Source organism: Oncorhynchus nerka, linkage group LG6 (genome assembly GCF_034236695.1).
Source record: "Oncorhynchus nerka isolate Pitt River linkage group LG6, Oner_Uvic_2.0, whole genome shotgun sequence".
Taxonomy (NCBI): Eukaryota; Metazoa; Chordata; class Actinopteri; order Salmoniformes; family Salmonidae; genus Oncorhynchus; species Oncorhynchus nerka.
The window spans coordinates 35,243,130-35,266,952 of NC_088401.1; the positions used below are offsets into that span (position 1 = coordinate 35,243,130).

The window sequence follows — 23,823 nt, forward strand, 5'->3', positions numbered from 1 at the left end:
TGGGGGCTGCAGGGCCTGGGTTAACCTCTACATCACCAGAGGAACAAAGGAGGAGTAGGATAAGAGTACAGCTAAAGGCTAAAAGAACTGGTCGTCTAGTGCGTTCGGAACAGGGAGTAAAAGTGGCAAGTTTCTGGGCGTGGAAGAATAGATTCAAGGCATAATGTACAGACAAGGGTATGGTAGGATGTGAGTACAGTGGAGGTAAGCCTAGCCATTGAGTGACGATGAGAGAGGTTTTGTCTCTAGAGGCACCATTTAAGCCAGGTGCTTTTTTCGCGAATGTGCTTGTTAACCTGTTGCGACGAGCCATCCTGGATCGTGAATACAGCCTCAAGCTCATTGCCATAATGCAACGTTAACTATTCATGAAAATCTCAAATGAAATGAAATCAATATGCTAGCTCTCAAGCTTAGATTTTTGTTAACAACACTGTCCTCTCAGATTTTCTAAATATGCTTCTCAACCATAGCAAAACAAGCTTTTGTGTAACAGTATTGATAGCTAGCGTAGCATTTAGCGTTAGCATTCAGCAGGCAACATTTTCACAAAAACCAGAAAAACATTCAAATAAAATAATTTACCTTTGAAGAACTTCAGATGTTTTCAATGAGGAGACTCAGTTAGATAGCAAATGTTCAGTTTTTACAAAAATATTATTTGTGTTGACAAATCGCTCTGTTTTCTCCATCACGTTTGGGTAAGAAAATAAATGAAAATTAAGTCATTAAAACGTGAACTTTTTTTCCAAATTAACTCCATAATATTGACAGAAACATGGCAAACCGATGTTTAGAATCAATCCTCAAGGTGTTTTTCACATATCTTTCGACGATAAATCCATCGTGGCAGTTGACTTTCTCTTCTGAAGAAATGGAACGGCGCATGGACCTAAAGATTACGCAATAATTTCGACACAGGACACCGGGCGGACCCCTGGTAAATGTAGTCTCTTATGGTCAATCTTCCAATGATATGCCTACAAATACGTCACAATGCTGCAGACACCTTGGAGAAACGACACAAAGGGCAGGCACATTCCTGGTGCATTCACAGCCATATAAGGAGACATTGGAACACAGCGTCTTCAGAATCTGGGGCATTTCCTGTATGAAACTTCATCTTGGTTTCGCCTGTAGCATTAGTTCTGGGGCACTCGCAGATAATATCTTTGCAGTTTTGGAAACGTCAGAGTTTTTTCTTTCCAAAGCTGTCAATTACATGCATAGTCGAGCATCTTTTCGTGACAAAATATCTTGTTTAAAACGGGAACGTTTTTTTATCCAAAAATTAAAAGAGCGCCCCCTATCTCGAAGAAGTTAAAACATCAACCGTTTGGCGAAGTAGGCTGTGATTCAATGATAAATTAACAGGCACCGCATCGATTATATGCAACGCAGGACAAGCTAGATAAACTAGTAATATCATCAACCATGTGTAGTTAACTATTGATTATGTTCAGATTGTTTTTTATAAGATAAGTTTAATGCTAGCTAGCACCTTACCGTGGCTCCTTGCTGCACTCACGTAACAGGTAAGCCTGCCACGCAGTCTCCTCGTGGAGTGCAAAGTAATCGGCCATAACTGGTGTCCAAAAATGCAGATGACCGATTTGTTATGAAAACTTGAAATTGTCCCTAATTATTCGGCCATTCCGATTAATCGGTTGACCTCTAATATGTAGTAATGAAAGACTAAAATTGCTGTTTTGAATTTGGTCAAGTTTAGTGTGGGAGAGGTGGAAAAACTATTATCCATAAATAATGATAAGCCACCAGGTATAGAAAACCTTAATGGGAAACTATTGAGAATGGTAGCTGACTTTATTCCCACCCCTATTTGCTACAGTACCTTGCAAAAGTATTCATCCCCTTTGGCGTTTGTCCTATTTTGTTGCATTACAACCTGTAATATACATTTATTTTTATTTGGATGTCATGTAAAGGACATACACAAAATAGTCCAAATTGGTGAAGTGAAATTTAAAAAATTGTTTCAAAACCAGAAATGTGGTATGTGCATATGTATTCGCCCCCTTTGCTATAAAGCCCCTAAATAAGATATGGGCAACAACTTACCTTCAGAAGTCACATAATTAGTTAAATTAAGTCCACCTGTGTGCAATCTAAGTGTCACATGATCTCAGTGTGTATATATACACCTGTTCTGAAAGGCCCCACTGAAGGGCCCAACCCTGGTTTATGGATTAACATTTAAATGTCTTGGAATGGCCTAATCAAAGCCCAGAACTCAATCCAATTGAGAATCTGTGGTATGATTTAAAGATTGCTGTACACCAGCGGAACCCATCCAACTTGAAGGAGCTGGAGCAGTTTTGCCTTGAAGAATGGGCAGAAATCCCAGTGGCTAGATGTGCCAAGCTTATAGAGACGTACCCCAAGAGACCTGCAGCTGTAAGTGCTGCAATAGGTGGCTCTACATAGTATTGACTTTGGGACTGGTGAATAGTTATGCATGTTCAAAATATTTAGCATCTTCAAAGTGGTAGGCATGTTGTGGAAATCAAATGATACAATCCCCCCAAAAATCTATTTTAATTCTCGGTTGTAAGGCAACAAAATAAGGAAAATGCAAAGGAGGGTGAATACTTTCGCAAGCCACTGTATATATTTAACCAAAGCCTAAAAGGGTGTGTCCACAGGTGTGGAATGAAGCTAAAGTAATTCCACTACCTAAAAATAGTAAAGCATCCATTGCTGGTTCTAACAGCTGCACAATCAGTTTGCTATCTGTTCTTAGTAAATTGATGGAGAGAATTGTGTTTGCCCAAATAAGTTAACTACTGACTTTCAGCATGCATATAGGGCACTCAACAGTACTGAACTGACTCAGATGACTGATTTGGTTAAAATAAATAGATAATAACATGATAGTTGGAGCTGTATTGTTAGATTTCAGTGCAGCCTTTGATGTTATTGATCATAAATTGTTAGTGACAACTAAACTCACTTGCTATGGTTATACATTGCCTGCCATCACATGGTTGGAGAGTTATTTATCCAATAGAACCCGGATTTTGTTCTTCAATGGAAGCTTCTCTAATATCAGATATGTACAGTGCATTGTCCCTCTGGGCACTTCCCTTTAGCTGTTAATCTTCTCTATTTTTACAAATTGTTTTACACAAAGCTATACTGAAAAAAAGTATAAATGCCACATGTAATGTGTTGGTTTCATGAGATTAAATAAAATAAATGTTCCATACACTCACAACAAGCTTATTTATCTCAAATTTTGTGCAGAAATTTGTTTACATCCCTGTTGGTGAGCATTTCTCCTTTGCCAAGATAATCCACTTGACAAGTGTGGCATATCAAAAAGCTGATTAAACAGCATTATCATTACACAGGTGCACCATGTGTTGTTGGGGACAATAAAAGGCCATTCTAAAATGTGTAGTTTTGTCACAACACAATGCCACAGATGTCTCAAGCCTTTGAGGGAGCTTGCAATTGGCATGCTGACTACAGGATTGTCCACCACACCTGTTTCCAGAGAATTTTATGTTAATTTCTCTACTATAAACCCCCTCCAACTGCGTTTTTAGAGAATTTGGCAGTAAGTCCAACCAGCCTCATAACCGCAGACCACTTTTAACCACACCATCCCAGGACTTCGACATCCGGCTTCTTCACCTGCGGGATCGTCTGAGACCAGCCACCCGGACAGCTGATGAAACTGTGGGTTTGCACAACCAAATAATTTCTGAACAAACTTTCACAAACCATACCAGGGGGTCTTGACCTGACAGCAGTTCGGCGTTGTAACGGACTTCAGTGGGCAAATGCTCACCTTCGATGGCCGCTGATGAATCCCGGTTTCAACTGTAAACATCAGTATAGCGTCGTGTGGGCGAGAGGTTTGCTGATGTCAATGTTGTGAACAGAACCTCACCGCCACCATGGGGCAATGGTATGGGCAGGCATAAGCTACGGAAAACAAACACATTTGTATTTTATCAATGACAATTTGAATGCAAAGATACCGTGATGAGATCCTGACGCCCATTATCGTGCCATTCATCCAACGCCATCACCTCATGTTTGTTTGATAATGTATAGCCCCATGTGGCAAGGATATGTACACTTCCTGGAAGCCAAAAATGTCCCAGTTCTTCCATGGCCTGCATACTCACCAGACATGTCACCCGTCGAGCATGTTTGGGATGCTCTGGATCGACGTGTACGACAGAATTCTCTAATTCCGGCCAATATCCAGCAATTTTGCATCGACATTGAAGAGTGGATTAGGATTAAATCCATAGATTAGGGCCTAATTAATTTATTTCAATATAACTGTAAATTGAATTTATATGTAACTCAGTAAAATCTTTGAAATTGATGCATATTGCGTTTATTTTTGTTCAGTGTAGGACTGACTACTGAACTCACTGACATTATTAATAAGGAGTTAGTCAGTATCACAATGGGTGATTTTAATAATAAATACATCTAAAACTAAAAGCATTGTATTTGGTTCAAAACATTCTCTAAGACCTAAACCTCAATTGGACTTGTACATAAAGGGAGTGACCATTGAAGTTACTTCTTGTAGAACATTGGATGGTCAGTTATCATGGGCAAGTCATATTGACAAAGGTTTTGTAAAGATGAGGGGTATATCTGCTATAATTTTTGACACATTAACTGTTTGTTGTTCAGTTCTTTTTCAATCTTGATTAATGTCTGGTAATATGGTCAAGTGCAGCAAAGAAAGACCTAGCAAAGCTGCAGCTGGCTCAAAACAGAGCCTTGCCCTTAACTGCACATAGAGAACTAACATCAACAGTGTTTCCTGGTTGAGATATTAACTGCTTCTCTTTTAGTTATGAGAAATATTAGTGACACAAATTCCAGATTTTCTGCATAATCAAATAACTTTCAGCTCAGACACCCATACATACCCCACAAGACATGCCACCAGGGGTTTCTTCACAGTCCCCAAGTCCAAAACAAAATCATGGCAGTGCTCAGTTTTAGACAGAGCCTTGATCGCATGGAGCTCCCATCTCTAATTACTCAAGCAAAATTACCTTTAAAAAAAAAAAAAAGATGACAAAATAACTTGTGGAACAAGGGGGACTGTGAGGGGACACACTAACACATTATTTTATTTGTACTGTTTGGATTATTATTTTTGTTGCATTGTTTGTACAGGGAGTGTACAAAACATTAGGAACAACTTCCTAATATTGAGTTTCACCCACTTTTGCCATCAGAACATTTTTAATTTGTTGGGGCATGGCCTCTACAAGGTGTCGAGCATTCTACAGGGATGCTGGCACATGTTGACTCAATGCGTCCCACAGTTGTCAAGTTGGCTGGATGTCCTGTGGGTGGTGGACCTTTCTTGATACACACTCATTTACTGTGCTATATATATATATATATATGTATATATATATATATGTTACTCGACATCTCTGACTTGTCGGTCTTCCCTCTCGCCATCACTCTCCCCCTCCATCACTCCCGTTACCTCCAATTAGCTGTCTCCCTCCCGAATGACTCCCCCTCACCCACGTCATCATCGTCAGGGTGGCCCTCGAGGGCCCTCCTTCCAGGAGCACAGCGGCGGCCCGCTGGCCCTACAGCCCCTCCTCCCCCTGCACATGGCCCAATGCGGGGCACCAGTCAGGCCCCAGACGGACCCACCACACCGCATGATGAGTCCCCCTCCCTCACACAACCACCAACAGCAGCAGCAGCCCAAGAACATCCACATCAACCCCCATTTCAGGGGTCCTGCATCCTCCCCTGCACAAGGTAAGTCTGTACTTTGGGCTGCTCCGCATGTTTGCAGGGCCAAATAGCACCCCATTCCCTAGATAATGCACTACTGTTGGCCCTGGTCAGTGTAGTGCTTTATATTTGATACGCACACCTGGTCCCCTTTCATTGGCTTCTGACTTATTCCTCAATCTGTTGGACTGCCATTGAAGTGTGTGTGTGTGTGTGTGGAGGGGGACAGGGTAACGGGAGTGTTTTAAAGAGGTTGGCAAATGTCCCTGAACCCAGACAGTGCGTTTAGACCCCTTGACTTTTTATACATTTTGTTACGTTAAAGCCTTATTCTAAAATGGATTACATCGTTTCCCCCCCCTCAATCTACACACAATACCCCATAATGACAAATAAAAATCACATTTACATAAGTATTCAGACACTTTACTCACTACTTTGTTGAAGCACCTTTTGGCAGTGATTACAGCCTCGTTCTTTAGTTCCTTTTTGCCTCTGTCCAGATGTGTACATTCAGAGATTTTTCCCAAAGCCGCTCCTGCTTTGTCTTGGCTGTGTGCTTAGGGTCATAATCCTGTTGTAAGGTGAACCGTCATCCCAGTCTAAGGTCCTAACCTACTCCAGAGCGCTTTTCATCAAGGATCTCTTTCTACTTTACTCCGTTCATGTTTCCCTTGATCCCGACGACTCTCCCAGTCACCTGCCGCTTAAAAACATCCCTACAGCATGATGCTGCCACCACCATGCTTCACCGTAGGGATGGTGCCAAGTTTCCTCCAGACGTGACACTTGTCATTCAGGCCAAAGAGTTCAATCTTGGTTTCATCAGACCAGATAATCTTGTTTCTCATTGTCTGCGAGTCCTTTAGGCGCCTTTATGGCAGGCTATCATGTGCCTTTTAATGAGGTCTGGCCACTCTACCAGAGATGGTTGTTCTTCTGGATGGTTCTCCCATCTCCACAGAGGAACTCTGGAGCTCTTTCAGTGACCATCAGGTTCTTGGTCACCTCTCTGATAAAGTCCCTTCTCCCCAGTTGCTCAGTTTCTCTGGGCGGCCAGCTCTGGGAAGTGTCTTGGTGGTTCCAAACCACTTTCATTTATGAATGGTGATGGCCATTGTGTTCTTGGGGACCTTCAATGCTGAAGACATTTTTTTGGTACCCTTCCCCAATCCTGTCTCGGTGGCTCATGGCTTGGTTTTTGTTCTGACATGCACTGTCAACTGTGGGACCTTATATAGACAGGCGTGTGCCTTTACAAATCATGTCCAATCAATTGAATTTACCACAAGTGGACTTTGTTGTAGATACATCTCAAGGATGATAAATGGGAACAAGATTCTCAGTTTCGAGACTCATAGCAAAGGGTCTGAATACTTATGTAATTTAGTTATTTCTGTTTTTTAGGTTTAATGCATTTGCAAAAATTTCTGAACCGGTTTTCCCTTTGTCGTTATGGTGTGTAGATTGATGAGGGGATTTTTTTTAACCTCTTATCCCTTAAGCGTGAATCCTGCTCAAATCCCGTTAGCGGGATAGATTTTTTTTGCCAAATACAAACTACAGAAATATCAATATTCAACCTTCACTAAAATATAAGTGTAATACATCAAAATAAAGCTCAACTTCTTGTTAATCTTGGAACTACCGCTCCCGGATCCGGGAGAATTGTCATCAACTGACACTAATTAGCATAACGCAACAGACAAAAAATATTACTAGAAAATATTCATATTCATGAAATCACAAGTGAAATATATTGAAACACAGCTTAGGCTTTTGTTAATCACCCTGTCATCTCAGATTTTGAAATTATGCTTTACAGCCAAAGCAAGACAAGCATTTGTGTAAATTTATCGATAGCCTAGCATAGCATTATGCCTAGCTAGCAGCAGGCATCTTGGTCACGAATCAGAAAAGCAATCAAATTAAATCGTTTACCTTTGATGAGCTTTGGATGTTTTCACTCACGAGACTCCCAGTTAGATAGCAAATGTTCCTTTTTTCCATAAAGATTATTTTTGTAGCCGAAATAGCTCTGTTCTTCACGTTTGGCTGAGAAATCGACCGGATATTGAGGTCACGACAACGCAGAAAAATATTCCAAATTAGATCCATAATATCGACAGAAACATGGCAAACGTTTTTTATAATCAATCCCCAAGGTGTTTTTCAAATATCTATTCGATAATATATCAACCGGGTCAGTTGGCTTCTTAGTAGGAGCGAGAGAAACGATGGCCGCATTTGTCTATTACGCACATATCACTCTGAGAGCCACCAGCTGACCACTGACGCAATGTTGTCGCTCACGCTCATTTTTCAAAATAAAAGCCTGAAACTATGTCTTGTGACACTAGACACATTAGGGAAGCCATTGAAAAGGGAATCTGGTTGATATCCATTTCACTGCTCAATAGGGACGCATAGGAACGCAGAGGTTTCTAAATAAGAGTCATTTCAGTTCTGTTATACTCAGACAATATTTTTACAGTTTTGGAAACTTTAGAGTGTTTTCTATCCTAAGCTGTCAATTATATGCATATTCTATTATCTGGTCCTGAAAAATAGCCTGTTTACTTTCAAAATGTTGTTTTTCCAAAAATGAAAATAGTGCCCCCTAGTTTCAAGAGGTTAATCCAGCTGCTGTGTCAGATTTCAAAAAGGCTTTGCGGCGAAAGCAAAACATGCGATTATCTGAGGACAGCGCCCTGCATACGAACACAAATAATTTTTCAACCAGGCAGGTGCGACACAAAAGTCAGAATTAGCCATATAATAAATGCCTTACCTTTGAAGATCTTTTTGCTATCTCAAATGTCTGTGACACAGTGAATGGTCATTTTGTTCGATAAATTCCTTCTTTATATCCCCAAAATGTCAATTTATTTGGCACGTTTTATTCAGAAATACACCGGCTCCAACATGACTACAAAGTATCTAATAAATTAAATGTAAACGTAGTCCAAACATTTCAAACAACGTTCCTAATCCCAACCTCCGATATCCTAAAATGTAAATAAACTATCAAATTTAAGACGGAATAAACTGTTTTTATCCGGTATTAGAAACAATGTGAAGCGTGCTCCAGTTCACGCACAACAAAAGACTAAAGCCCTTCAGAGTGACACCTACAAAGAACAGCCCTACTTCTTCATTTCTCAAAAGAAAAACATCGAACAATTTCTAAAGACTGTTGACATCTAGTGGAAGCCATAGGAACTGGATGGATTGTGCTCAGGGTTTCGCCTGCCAAATCTGTTCTGTTATACTCACAGACATTATTCTAACAGTTGTAGAAACGTCAGTGTTTTCTACCCAAATCTACTAATTATGTGCATATCCTAGCTTCTGGGCCTGAGTAGCAGGCAGTTTACTTTAGGCACGCTTTTCATCCGGACGTGAAAATACTGCCCCCTATCCATTTTTAGAATAAGGCTGTAATGTAACGAAAGGGGACAGGGTCTGAATACTTTCCAAATGCTCTGTATATACAACGTACTGTCCTTTACAATTTCTGCAGTTAAATGAATCCCTATTGCCAGTTACAACAAACTGATTATGAATTGAAGATGCATGTAATATTTTCTGAAGTCAAAACGCCTAGCTAATACTGAATGAAGTGGCCTCAGAGCCAAATCTACCTTAACCTGTGGTCCTTTAAGAGAACTACAACCGCATGCTTTTACTATGTTCATTCTTTAATGCCTTTTTGCCTCTGTCCAGATGGGTAAAAGTGGGAGCCCATTTTGGAGGTGAAATATAAAAACAGTTCTCAGACGAACGCTAGATCCACTTTCGGTGCGATGTGTGAGGCTTAAAACGTGCCTATGTAACAGCTCACAAAGGGGTGTCTAATGGACTGCCTCTCTTCTCCCCACACTCGTTCTCTCTTCCTATTCCCATTTCTTTCTCGACCCCCAATCTTCTACATCTTTCTCTGTCTGCAGTGCCCTTGCTGCCTCCTGCCCAGAGCCAGCCCAGACCTGCTGTGGGTCCTCAGAGGTTCCCTGTGAGTAGCAGCTGCTCCCCCGTCTCCGTTAACAGTGTGGACCTTTTTGTGAGAGAAATGTCATTATGGCAATTAGATGCCCACTCGGGTCCAAATACTGTTAGAGCGAATCTGTAAACTCTGATACCAAGTCTGTCTGCACAACTGGTAATGGTTGATAGGGGCTTTAGGCAGTGGCTATGGTGGCAGGCTTAGTTTAGTTTGCACTCTTCATGGATGCGCTAGGGCTCAGACTCTGAGGTTGGCATCATAATGAAATCCTGAAATCAGGGCTGCCTCCCAAATTGAACTTTATTCCCTACATAGTGCACTCCATCTGACCAGAGCCCAATGGGCATAGGGTACCATTTGGCACGCAGCCTGGGATAAACCCTACCACCGCCAGTGAAAATACCACTTTTTATTTGCCAGTGAAAATACCACTTTTTAGGACAAGTTTGTCCCAAAGCAGAACAGTCCTTTTAGAAGGCAGTTTGAATGGGTAAAACATGCCCAAAACACAGTTTTTGTTTAATACTCAGGCTAAAAAGATAGTCAGGTAGTCAAAGAAAGGAATATGGAGTCATTGAAGAGCCTCAGAGTAAACTAGAACCCATTACAGAGATAACAGGAAAGGAATGCTTTTTTAAGGTGATTACAAACATTGTGGGGGAAGTGGATTGGCTAGGCAGCCAAATATGACTCAAATTACTCTGATGCATCCCAAATGGCACCCTATTCCCTACATAGTGCACTACTTTTGGTCAGGGCCCATAGTGCTCTGGTCAGAAGTAGTGCACTATGTAGGGTATAGGGTGCCATTTGGGATGCCGACTCAGTTCTCCCAGCTAATGATGCCCAGGCATCAGGTGGAGCTGGTGCTGACTGACACCTTCCCGGGAAGAGTGTTTTATATGGATTTATGCAAATCAGCTTAAACATTTGAAAATGGTTGCGTCCAATTGCATTTGGCAAAAGGTTTACAACTGAGCCAGGGTCTCGCGTTAGTCTGTTATTTGGAAATTGCCTACATTTTATTCAGTCTTCCTCGTCTCCTTTCCATTTCAATTTTCCAGTGCCAGTTTCCATCAGTCTGTGATGGCGGTGGACATTGATAGCAGAGAGAGTGCTTCAGTGTGTGTAGCAGCTGTTTTACACTTTTGTCAGAGTTTGAGGGAGAGGCTAAGCTGACGCCAAGCATAGTGTTGGCTTCCCCAGCTGTCAATCACTTTTAGGCTGCTGTTGCCACAGACGTGATTTGAAATACATGTGACAAAAAGACCTGCAATATCCATGTACGACTGGGCACCAGATTACAGATGATTATCCTATATTATCAAATGTAATTGTTCAAGGAGGTGGCGGAGATCATGAGATTATGCCCCTGTAATAATCTGTACTATCGTTATATGAACAATATTGTTAACCAGGGGTTCCAATTAAGAGCTCATTAGGGTGCTATAATGATGAAAAAACTGCTAGTCAGTAATATATTTGTATGTTTGTAATTTGCATGTAGTTGAAATGGTATCCATTATATCAAGTGCTTGGTGGTGCCGTACCATATATTAATTTAGCAGTGGCAGGCCGCCACTTCTAAATCGTTGTAGCCACTCCAATAAAAACATTTTAATAGAAATTGCTATGGTAAAACTAAAACCAGATTTTTTATTTTTTTATATTTTTTTTTATTTCACCTTTATTTAACCAGGTAGGCTAGTTGAGAACAAGTTCTCATTTGCAACTGCGACCTGGCCAAGATAAAGCATAGCAGTGTGAACAGACAACACAGAGTTACACATGGAGTAAACAATTAACAAGTCAATAACACAGTAGAAAAAAAAATGGGCAGTCTATATACAATGTGTGCAAAAGGCATGAGGAGGTAGGCGAATAATACAATTTTGCAGATTAACACTAGGGTGATAAATGATCAGATGGTCATGTACAGGTAGAGATATTGGTGTGCAAAAGAGCAGAAAAGTAAATAAATAAATAAAAAAAACAGTATAAAAACAGTATGGGAATGAGGTAGGTGAAAATGGGTGGGCTATTTACCAATAGACTATGTACAGCTGCAGCGATCGGTTAGCTGCTCGGATAGCTGATGTTTGAAGTTGGTGAGGGAGATAAAAGTCTCCAACTTCAGCGATTTTTGCAGTTCGTTCCAGTCACAGGCAGCAGAGTACTGGAACGAAAGGCGGCCAAATGAGGTGTTGGCTTTAGGGATGATCAGTGAGATACACCTGCTGGAGCGTGTGCTACGGATGGGTGTTGCCATCGTGACCAGTGAACTGAGATAAGGCGGAGCTTTACCTAGCATGGACTTGTAGATGACCTGTAGCCAGTGGGTCTGGCGACGAATATGTAGCCAGGGCCAGCCGACTAGAGCATACAAGTCGCAGTGGTGGGTGGTATAAGGTGCTTTGGTGACAAAACGGATGGCACTGTGATAGACTGCATCCAGTTTGCTGAGTAGAGTGTTGGAAGCCATTTTGTAGATGACATCGCCGAAATCGAGGATCGGTAGGATAGTCAGTTTTACTAGGGTAAGCTTGGCGGCGTGAGTATAAAGTATATAGATAAAGTATATATATAAAGTATATATATAAAGTATATAGAAAAGATAAAGGAGCTATATATCTTTGAGAACTAATGATCGGCAATAAAAACTATTCAGAGAATATAGAATATAAGAATATAAAATAAAAATGTCATGGCATGCCCCCGTTGATTTTGTTATGTTTTAGTCACTCAGATAACATAAAACGCCATAAGCCATGGCCAAATGTGTAGAATTGCAGGAAATTTCCTTTAAAGCAGCCAAAGAGGATAGCCTTTAAAATCTTTGGCCGGAGACCAGGCAATTGGCCATGCCCACTATCTCCCCTCATGCTAACTTTGCCACCGCTGCTGAAAAAAATCCTAGGGGAAACACTGTGGTGAAAGTATCATTATATTCCAATTTGTAAGTCGCTCTGGATAAGAGCGTCTGCTAAATGACTTAAATGTAATGTAAATGATTTAGCCATTTTATGAATACATTGGAATATCATCAGGTTAGATATGGAAGACATGAAAGTAGCCTTGGTTCCACATTGTCCAAGCTACAAAGAACTTTAAACGATGACATAGACGTCCCATCGGGAACATTTTCTGTCCGACGGTAGAGGCACTTATCTAACATGTCTTTCAGACTCATTGGTCAACAGTACCATTGTCCTTAGAAAGGTGAAATCCCTCCCTCATCAGTGGCAACAATATGCAATTTGTACAAAACACTATGTCCAAAGAGGGAACAACCAAAAGAAATGTCACTTCTAATCCTCTTCGTTTCCATTTCTCATTGAATGGTTTGACATTTGGCCCGGTCCATTGTATGACATTTGTCTTAGCTAGCCCTCTTCTCTTTCCGAGGGGGATATCTGCAGCATCAGTTACACATTGAGCACCTCTCAGCCTGTTTATCGAGGATTAACACTCAGAGGATGAGCCGCGTTATCAAATTCATACAAATTTCCAGAGGTATTATGTATACACCCGAGCCTCCATTGTGTATACCGGACTGACCTTTGCAACAGAGCTTTAACGTCCAAACTAACAATGTGATCCGCTCCCTCTCCTCCTCTGCTTCGTTAAGCCCCGTTGATTAACTTTCTGTTAAGCAACTTTGGCGACTTTCTCCAGTCCAGCATTCAAAAACACCCCTCGATCCCTCTCTAAATGCTGTCAGTCTACCGGCGAATCAGGATGGATTAAGCTTAGATAGCATCTTAAGTCATTTATAAAGCGGCAAGGAGGGAGGGAGGTCTAAGCACCGCATTTGTGGAAGTGCCACATGTTGAGTTGAAGGTTAATTTTTCAACAGAGACTGATGTTTAAGAGGATAAAGGAGAGACGGGCTGTAAGGGGGGCTTCTTATTCCAAGGAGGGATTAGGGGATCGTTATCTGCTGCTTTTCCTTGAAGGTAGATTAGACGCAGCATGGTGGGGGGGGGGGGGTTGTGTGCTGTGTGGAAAGCTGTTGTACATACAAAATGGGTGGCTGGAACAAAGAAATTAGCACTGATTTAACCCAAGCCCAAAATGCTTTGCCATCCTTGTTCCCGAACGCGAGCAGGTCACGTCAACAAAGTTTATATGTTGGCGTTAGTGCAGGTTTACAATAGCGATCCTGTAATTCACGTTGTTTCATACGATATTTTACAATATTGGGACCGTTTCTCAAATGGCCGTTTTTCTGACCAAAATGGCAGATTCTGTCATGTTGTTATGATCCAATGACTACTCTAGTGAGTTATAGAGGTTTATTCTCAATGGTATTTTCTCTGAATATTGGTGTGCACAAGTATACATTTCACGCAAGTCAACATCGTGCCTAATGAGAATAATCCTAGCCATTACATTTTGAGCACTCACTCCCTTTCTAGTATAATATTATTACCCGAAATGTAATTTTTTGGGGGAGGGGGTTAATTAGTTTGTGATTACGGTGGTTCCCAATGTGGAATTAAATGCATGAGCGTTTTTGTGTGCTCCTCTCCCCCCATCACAGCGACCAGGGGACTTCCAGCAACAGCACGTGCCGGGTAATTTCGGCCAGAGGCCCCCCCATCACATGGAGCCCTGGAGGAACCAGCCTCCCCCCACCCCCCAGGACAGAGAGCCCTTCTTCATCGGGGGTGAGACCACAAACGGCACCTTATTCCCTTTTTAGCGCACAATTTTTATTTATTTTTTCTCAAATGGCACCCTATTCCCTACATTTGAACCAGGGAGCTCTGGTCAGAAGTAGTGCACCACATAAGGAACAGGGTGCCATTTGAGACGTAGCCCTCCTTACCTAGTCCCACACACCCAACTCACCACCCACCCATGCCTCCTTCCCTACCTTTAAGGGGTTACATTTTACATTTAAGTCATTTAGCAGACGCTCTTATCCAGAGCGACTTACGTCTTCTCTCTTAGCATATCTAACCCTTCTGGGCATTAACCCCTAGCAGTACACCTACAGGGTACACTGCAAGGGTAATTGCAGAGTTCCATTAACTCAATTAATGTTATGTATGTGCTCATGCATGCATTCGAAATGAGTCGGGGCTCCTAATGTACATGCGTATCACTTCTCCATTTACTGCTTATGTGGAATGAGAATACCATCAAATATTTGTCGTGTTCTGTTAAAATAAATGTAAGCCTATGTATTGGCAGTCGCTGTCTGATGTATTGAAAGTGAGTGGAGATGCGACAAACAACTTAAAGTCTCAGTTGTGGTTCTTTCCCCCCTCCTATTTCCCCTCCTGTTCTATAGAGCCTGGGCGGTTCCCAGGGCAGCAGCTGCTCATGTTCGATCACCAGAACCCCGGCTTGCTCATGAACAGTAATAACCACCAGCTCTCCAGCCAGGGCCACATGGCCTTCAACCAGCCACGCCCAGGGGGGTTCAACCAGCCAGGCCAGGGTCCTGGGGGCCAGCTAGGGATGTTCCAGAGAGAGCCACCCAGACCTAACCTGCCTCCCCAGGGCCACCCCCAAAGCCACCAGGGCATGGCCAGCCTGACTGGGCACAGTGGACCCACTAACACCAGGCTCTTCATGGGCCACCGTCAGACCGGCTTCCCCCAGCAGCAGGGGACTCCCGGGCCGTTCCCCTCACAGCAGCTCCAGTTTGGGATGCAGGTACGGATGAGAGTAAGTGAATCTACTACCAATTAACACAGGCACTCTGCCTGTGCAAGAGGCGTGCGGAATGATTTAAGCGTTGGTCCACAAATGGGAATGCTATCTATTTGTTTGTTTAGTAAGGGAATCTGTTCAGTTTGTATTGTAAACTCTGGCTTTCTCCAAGCTTCTTCACTAGCCGTAATTATTCCGTACCTGTTGAGATGCATGTCAAATGTGAAATACGGGCCTTTTCTTATTTTATAAACCAATCGTGTATTTCACCCAGTTTTCTCTGGATTATTAAAATGTTGGAAACCCGAGTAATGATCTCATAAATAAGTCAAGCTCGTTGAATATTCCCTGTTAGTGAAGCAGTCATAAAAACTGTTCGTATTTCTGAGACCTCCCTCCCATGTGGTATGTATGGTGAGCCACAGACAAGAGTGCCCTCTAGTGTACGACTCGTAGTGCTACCTCGGTTACCGCGGCTATATGAGGACACCGATTGGAGGTTAATCAAATGCATGTAACAGTTTCTCCTTGAAAAAGCTTGAATCATGTGCATACGACAATTCAGAACTGTGGCTTTTTCCCATGTTCAAATGATTTGTCAAAACCGTACGTCTTAAGACCATGTCAAAGTTAAACTCACTCATTCTGCCTGCTTTGTCTTTTTTTTGTTTTTAAATTAAAACTAGGGCTTGATGCAGCACGGCCTTCTCCACTCGCAGCTCCAGCATCACGACTTGCCTCTATCCCATCAGCAGCAACATCAGCAGCACCATAGACAGGACCTGTCTCAGCCGCCTCTCCAGCACCACTCTCACCCCCATCCCAACGAGCAGCGGCAAGGCCCCATGATGCATCGCGGTGGGCAGGGCCAGCCCCCCTTCCACCAGCAGCAGCACGGCAGCCCCAGACAGATGCACCCTAGCGGGCCCCGCCCCCAGAACTTCCAGCAGCGTAACGCCCCCATCAGGCCGAGGATGGTGAGGAGCATCGTTTGAGTTTTTCCCTTTTCGTTTCAGAATTGTGAAATGATTGTGCTCACAATCGGTCATAGGACTGTTTGGGTTTATGGCAAGTTCCAAACGATTTTTGAATGAATTGACATGCTTTACTTTCAATCAAAAACCCAAACGGGCACAAAAAGAAAATCACATTGGTTATATAGGCTACGCATATCAAGCAAATGTCAATACAAATCATCCCTTTCCACAGAGCCCCCCTGCCCCCAAACTCATTCCCCAGCGCAACAGCAACCTCCGCGAGCTCCCCGTGGCACCTGGCAACCAAAACGCGAACAACGTCCGCCCGGCCTCTGCGCCAAACGCCTCCAACGTCAGGCCCGTTGCCAGGGCAATGCAAGGAGGGGCGCGAACGGGCCTGAACCCTCGGCCGGTACCCGGCGGTGGCAGAGGAAGAGCCCAGCCTGCTGCTGCCAACAAGGCTGCAGCACAGCTACCTGGGCCACTTGGAAGAACGGTGGTTCGCAGGGATTCCACAAGCACTCTGCCAAACACAGCAGTACAGGTCAGTTCTGCACCACATGTAAATGGCACCCTATTCCCTATATAATGTAATAAAGCTCTGGGCAAAAGTAGTGTACTACGTGCTTTTACACCTGCATTGCTTGCTGTTTGGGGTTTTAGGCTGGGTTTCTGTACAGCACTTTGAGATATCAGCTGATGTACGAAGGGCTATATACATAAATTTGATTTGATTTATGTAGGAAATAAGATGCCATTTCAGATGCACCCAAAAGGAGTGTCTAAATTAAACAGTGTTGTGGCTAAAACGGGAAAACAACTTGAAACGGCTGGGATTTCCATGTGCGACTCATTTGCAATATAGAAAGAATTTAGAAAATGGGCTTTAGGTTTTATTTGAATCATTCTCTGTTATCACATATTCAAGGCATGGAGCTAATTTGAGAATGCTTTATTATTTTGACAGACGGTGTGCCTGTAAAATTCAGTAACCTGAGATAAGCCGAGCGAAGCCCGCCGTGATCCTAAGTGGGGTCGGTCTATTTATTTAATGGCCCAATCATAAGGTTAGAAATGAGATGAGACTCGTTCACAGAGGAGTCCATTAGAAAAGGAATCAATACCATCATAGTGTATTTCTCCGGGGTATCGCTTTTCATTGCTACTGTGAATGTCACACCAATTCAGACGGTTCCAATGGTAAACACTGTAACTCTGTGGTGCGTCTCAAATGGCACCCTATTCCCTATAGTGCACTGCTTTAAACGAGCGCTGGTCAGAAGTAGTGCACTATAATGGGAATAGTGTGAGGTAGGGCTGGGAATTGCCAGGGACCTCACAATACGATTATGTATTGCTATTATCACGATTCTATGTATTCACTGAGTGTACAAAACATTAGGAACACCTGCTCTTTCCATGACAGAATGATCAGATGAAAGTTATGATCCCTTATTGATGTCACCTGTTAAATCCACTTCAGTCAGTGTTGATGAAGGGGAGGTGATCGGTTAAAGATGCATTTTTTTAAATCCTTGAGACATGGATTGTGTGCCATTCAGAGGGTGAATGGGCAAGACAAAGATCTAAGTGCCTTTTGAACGGGGTATGGTAGTAGGTGCCAGGCGTACCGGTTTGAGTTTGTCAAGAACTGAAAGGCTGCTTGGGTTTTTCCTCGCTCAACAGTTTCCTGTGTGTGTCAAGAATAGACCACCACCCAAAGGACATCCAGACAACTTTTGACACAACTGTGGGAAGCACTGGAGTCAACATGGGCCAGCATCCTTATAGAATGCTTTTGACACCGTGTAGAGTCCATGCCCCAATGAATTGAGGCTGTTCTGAGTGCAAAAGGGTGCTGCAGAGGGACGAGAGGGAACCAGTTTTGATCAATCGTGGAAATAAAAGTGCTGAAAGCAAAATGGGCTCTTTAAAAAGAGAAAGCTATGAAGGAAAAACACTGGTGTTTTGGTGCAGGTACAGCAAGATAGCGCAGAAATAATAATGCAAAATTGTCAGAAAGATATACTATATCTGCTCTGGTCAAAAGTAGTGCACTATATAGAGAATAGTGTTCCTTTGGGGAAGCAAGCCCGTGTTACTAGCACATTGTGAGTTTGTGTCTTTGATGTTTCTCATATTGTTGGATTTGTTGTAGGATCCGGACGAGGACGAGGAGACGCGGCAGTACCGTCTGAAGATCGAGGAGCAGAAGCGTCTCCGGGAAGAGATCCTGAAGAGGAAGGAGATGAGGAGGCAGATGCAGGCCATCGTCCGCAAGAAGGAGCTACTGGAACGCATCAACGGCCAGGGTGACCCACAACAACAACAGCTGCAACACCACCAACAACAACTGCAGCGTCCGTTTCCTCCTAAACCGCAACAGCCCCAGCAAGGCACTTCTGCTTTCCCTCCCAGCGGCACCCCACAGACGCCCACCGCACTCCGCCAGAACGTCAAGACCCACCTGACCAAGGGTGAGCAAGCACCGGCTCCAGGCTGGCAGGGCGGCCAGCAGGGGAGCAACACTGGCCCCGGGTGCCCTGGTCCCAACCCTCACCAGCAGGCCCAGTGGCAACAGCAACACGGACAGCAGAGGAGGAACGTTACCCAGCTGAACCCTATCAGACCAGGTGGGGCCCCTCCCATGGGGAACATGCCCATTCAGGGAGTCCCGGTGGCGGGTCTGGGTTCCGGCCAGGCCCAGTCTCTGGGGCCTAAATCAGGGGTGAAGAGAACTGTGATGCAGCGAGCCAACAGTGGAGACGGAGCGGGTCCACAAGTTCCACAGAAAGTAAGAGTGGTCAAGCTTCTAGGAGGGGTGAGTTCCTGGTTTGGCGATTTACTTTTGGACTGACAGACATAGGGTTGCAAAATTCCGGGAGAATTACGGAATCTGGAGGGAATAAACAGGAAATCCTGGGAATTTGGGGATAATGTACCGGAATTTTGCAATCCTAAATAAACAGCATCTTTGTTTCGTTTTGCCTTTGTCCTGCGGTTCGTTCGGTACCCTCTATTGTTTCCTTGAAAGTGAATTCAATGTAAGAATTTCCAGATACTTTTAAAGGTCACCCACTCACTAGGACCACATGTTTTGTAACCTATTCAGAATGCCATATGGCTCTCATTTTGGCAAGATGTATGCATAAAGTGTCCCATTTCCTTTGTTTTTGTGGTGGTATTGAAGATGAGGCGCTTCCACACCCATCTTAGCTTTAAAATGCTAATAGGAACCAGTCATTAATGTGAACTGTCTGGCATTTCTCTGACATCTATTAAATGTAATTGGTGTTTGAGACACCACTGCTCTTAAAGGTTGGTGTCTGTCCTTTTTGAAGGCATACCCCTATTGTTTTTAAAAGATCTAGACGGGGGAACTTTAAGTGCATTACTGGCAAGACTGTTATGAGCCAACTCGGTCCAGATTCAGAAATACTTCCTTTGTCAGCGTTGGATCATTTTATTCTCTTTGGTTCAAATCACTACTGCCGCCTTAATTATGAATTAATCACGGTTGTAAATTGGAAAAAGCTTTGTGTATAAACATTCGTATCTGTCGTTGATGAGGCAGTTGTGAGATGTGATGTATTTTGGAGTAAGCTGCTTTGCTCACATCCCAGAGGATAAGGATGTAAAGGCTGCATCGCAGGCTCTTTCTCTATCTCTCTCTCTCTCTTTCTCTCTGCTGCCCTAAATGAAGATAACGGAGTGTCAGCCACGTTAATAGAAACCTGTTCCTAGCTATCTGAACTGCCGCATCTCTGAGGGAGAGAGAGGAAGCCCATAGCTGTGCTGAAAAAGCAGATTCTCCAGATGCTCTCTCCTCCGCCACACATTGTTCCGCTGTCATCGGCAGCCTGACAATGTTATCTCGCTCCCTCCCTCCCCTCCCTCTCTCCAGCAGCCGCCTCTCAGGTGTGTGAGCCATAGAAACGTCAACCCACGACTCGCGTCAATTAATCTTCCCCTTAGCAGGGCGGCTCTGCGCCATAATACCTGTGTAAGAAAGAGTCGCCACTTTTGAGGGAATTGGATTTGTATAGCTTAGGCAGTGCAGATAAGGGGGGGGGGGGGGTTTAATCAGGTAGAATAGGGCCCTACAATGCAACATGCGCTACAAAAGCCAGGGGGTGGGGAGGAGACTGGGTGGGTTAAAGGGACGGGGAACATGCGAAGCCGGTGTCACTCGGATGTAATGCAGCTTAGCATCTGATGGGTGCAATCAGCAGCTGTAGATTTCTATAGGAGGATTAATCCATTTACTGTGGGATGACGGCAGGAGACCGGTCAAAGTCAGATAGCACTGCGGTCTTTCTCTCTCTCCCTTGTATTGATCTGTCACATTAAGAGGAGGAGAGAAGAGACAGCCTTCATCTCTTTCCGCGTGTGGGTGTGCATGTGTGTAGCCTGTACGGCCCTAGCTATCTGTAACCCACAGTGCTCTGCCTCAAAGCTAATGTCTTCATGGGTATTGTGGTGTGTGAACAGGAAAGCTAGATTGGCTTCAGATATTGCTGAAGGGCGCATTTCAACAGGACCTTTTTCAACCGTTTTGATGTTCGATTTGATGTCTGGAATCCGTGATCGGTCTTGTGTTCTCTGCGTCGCCAGGCCCTTGGATCCAATCGAAGGACTCCATCCAGACCACACTGTGTAACGGTTAAAACCGAGAAATGAGTAGAAAGTCTGTTGGTCAGGGTTTGCCCCCCAAATGGCACTCTATGGCCTGTGATAGTGCACTACGTTGGCACCCTATTCCATACAAAGTGCCCCCCCCCCCCCATAGGACTCCATTTAGGACACAGCCCTGCAGTCTATTTACTTTCCCTGTACTGTGTGAACTCTAGGGAGGAGATGTGAGTGGTGCCAGCGTCCCAATCCAGCAGCAGGCCGCCAGGCCAGCCCCCCAGATCCGCCAGTGCCCAGTGAGGAAGGTAACCCTGGCCAGCCCCCTCGGAGGACTGCCCATACAGGGCCTGGTCACACAGGTGGGCAGAGGGGGCATGGGCAACAGGGTAGGTTGTTATATCTACTCACACCTATCACCATTACGAGCACTACACACACAAAAACTGTGTTTGTGTCCCAAATGGCACCTTATTCCCTACATAGCCATTTGAGGTGCCATTTGGGACGGGACCGGTGGACTCTAATCAGGGCCGAGCTAACATGGGTTACTTACCAGGGCCTGAAACTGTGTTTTTGGTCCACCAGCCAGTACTGTCATATTAAGGGCAGGTGTATTTTTGACAGGAGCGCTACCTAAAATGTTCATCTTTTAAATATAGATGTAAGAAAATCATCTCTTAATACATTGCTATTCGCTATGTTTTTCATGCCTCTGGCGTTCCCCTGCCGTTTGTTAGTAGCTGTACCATTTGGAGCAGGTCTGGTAATAACTTAAGACAGGACAGTATGCCAGGTGTAGTGATGTTGACAAGCTGAGAGTCGGCGTGACACGACTGCTACACGGGGTCCCCTGGCCTCTCTGTACGCTTGTCACCAGCCCGCCGTCTCGGCGGACGGGACGGACGCTCTTGGCTCGGGAAAGGCAGCCACCATGACAGGGAAAGGCAGCCACCATGACGCCTGGTTGGCTGGCTCTCTCCTTCTTTGTACTCTGGGGTCGCTCCCCCTTTCCGCCGCGGTGGCTGGGCGAACGAACACACCACTCCCTCCCTCGCTCGCTCTCGTATGATGATACAACAGATGCGAGCAGGCAGCATTCATGTTTTGACGTTGACACTGTATGTAGAAATATAATAAGTCAATCAAGCAAAGGCACCAGCACAGCAGCCTGGAGATGTTTATGAGAAAATGGAGGTGAAAAACGGCAGGTTTTTGAATTTTCACTCGTGCTGAAAAACAGTAGACCCTGGTAGATGTAAGTCTCTCTGGATAAGACTGCTAAAGGGCGTAAATGTACAGTGTATTCACTTTTTCCACAATTTGTTACGTTTCAGCCTTATCCTAAAATTTATTAAATTGTTTTTCCTCATTAATCTACACACAATACCCCATAATGACATAGCGAAATCATGTTTTTAGACATTTTTGCTCCCTTATAAAAAAGAAAAAAAGGAATATTCAGACCCTTTGCTATGAGACTTGAAGTTGAGCTCAGGTGCATCTTGTTTCCATTGATCATTCTTGATGTTTCTACAACTTGATTGGAGTCCACCTGTGGTAAATTCAATTGATTGGATATGATTGTCTATATAAGGTCCCATAGTTGACAGTGCATGTTAGAGAAAAAACAAGCCATGAGGTCGAAGGAATTGTCCGTAGACCTCAGAGACAGGATTGTGTCAAGGCAGATCTGGGGAAGGGTACCAAATCATTTTTGCAGCATTGAATGTCTCCAAGACCACAGTGGCCTCCATCATTCTTAAATGGACGAAGTTTGGAACCACCAAGACTCTTCCTAGAGCTGCCCGCCTGGACTAACTGAGCAATCGGGGAGAAGGGCCTTGGTCAGGGAGGTGACCAAGAACCCGATCGTCACTCTGACAGGGCCCTGACTTGAACCCAATCAAACATCTCTAGAAAAACCTGGAAATAGCTGTGCAAAGACACTCCTGTCCTACCTGACAGAGCTTGAGAGGATATGCAGAGAAGAATACAGGTGTGCCAAGCTTGTAGCATCACACCCAAGAAGGCTTGAGGCTGTAATCGCTGCCAAAGGTGCTTCAACAAAGTACTGAGTAAAGGGTCTGAATACTTATGTAAATGTGATATTTCATTTTTATTCTTTATAAATTTGCTAAGATTTCTTAACTGTTTTTGCTTTGTCGTTATGTGGTATTGTGTGTGTAGATTGTTTTTATTCCTCAATGTAATCCATTTTAGAATAAGTCTAATGTAATTGTGGAAAAAGTCCAGGGGTCTGAATACTTACTGAATGCACTGTAGATATCACGCATCTCGTTGCCACTCGGCTGAATGTGGAATTAAAACAACATACCTGCATAAGAGGTTCAAGCCGTTTCCTCTCTCTTTCCCCCCCTCCCCCTTTCTTTCTTCCCTGCCTGGTGCAGGTGGTTGTCCCGGGGTGTGGCAGAGCCAGCGGGGCCGCGGGAGGGACGGGTCACCTGGGCCGGGGGCGCCTGATTCCTACCAGACAGAGCCAGAGAGGGGCAGAGGACAGCCAGGCCTGCACTGTGTCCATAGACGGCCTCTCCACATCCACCACCGACGCGCAGCTCCGGAACTTGCTCAACTCAATCGGCCCCATCCAGGTAGGCCTTCTTTTCTTGTCTCCATCTGTGTTTGCGTCTGAAATGGCACCCTAGAGTGCTCTACTTTAAATTAAAAATGATATATATATTTTTGAAGTAGAGCACTCTCGGGTGCCATTTGGGAAGCTTACCCTACTCTCCCTCCATGCTTCTCTGCTCCACCGGTAGAACGTCT

The 23,823-nt window shown here is 44.1% G+C and overlaps 1 protein-coding gene across 5 annotated transcripts in view; it reads left to right on the forward strand.

The window, feature by feature from the left end:
* The window catches only part of LOC115130407 (RNA-binding protein 33-like), a 49,571-nt gene that overhangs the window by 23,740 nt on the left and 2,008 nt on the right, over positions 1 to 23,823 (forward strand). For 2 of the 5 annotated variants that reach the window (XM_029661532.2, XM_029661537.2), the window contains 9 exons: positions 5,511 to 5,787; positions 9,714 to 9,775; positions 14,310 to 14,436; positions 15,066 to 15,445; positions 16,117 to 16,407; positions 16,640 to 16,951; positions 18,566 to 19,228; positions 21,258 to 21,425; positions 23,448 to 23,648. In XM_029661532.2, coding sequence (XP_029517392.1) covers positions 5,511 to 5,787; positions 9,714 to 9,775; positions 14,310 to 14,436; positions 15,066 to 15,445; positions 16,117 to 16,407; positions 16,640 to 16,951; positions 18,566 to 19,228; positions 21,258 to 21,425; positions 23,448 to 23,648 — 2,481 coding nt within the window. The remainder of the gene's footprint in view (positions 1 to 5,510; positions 5,788 to 9,713; positions 9,776 to 14,309; positions 14,437 to 15,065; positions 15,446 to 16,116; positions 16,408 to 16,639; positions 16,952 to 18,565; positions 19,229 to 21,257; positions 21,426 to 23,447; positions 23,649 to 23,823) is intronic. The other 3 variants (XM_029661534.2, XM_029661533.2, XM_029661536.2) reach the window with 3 other exon arrangements.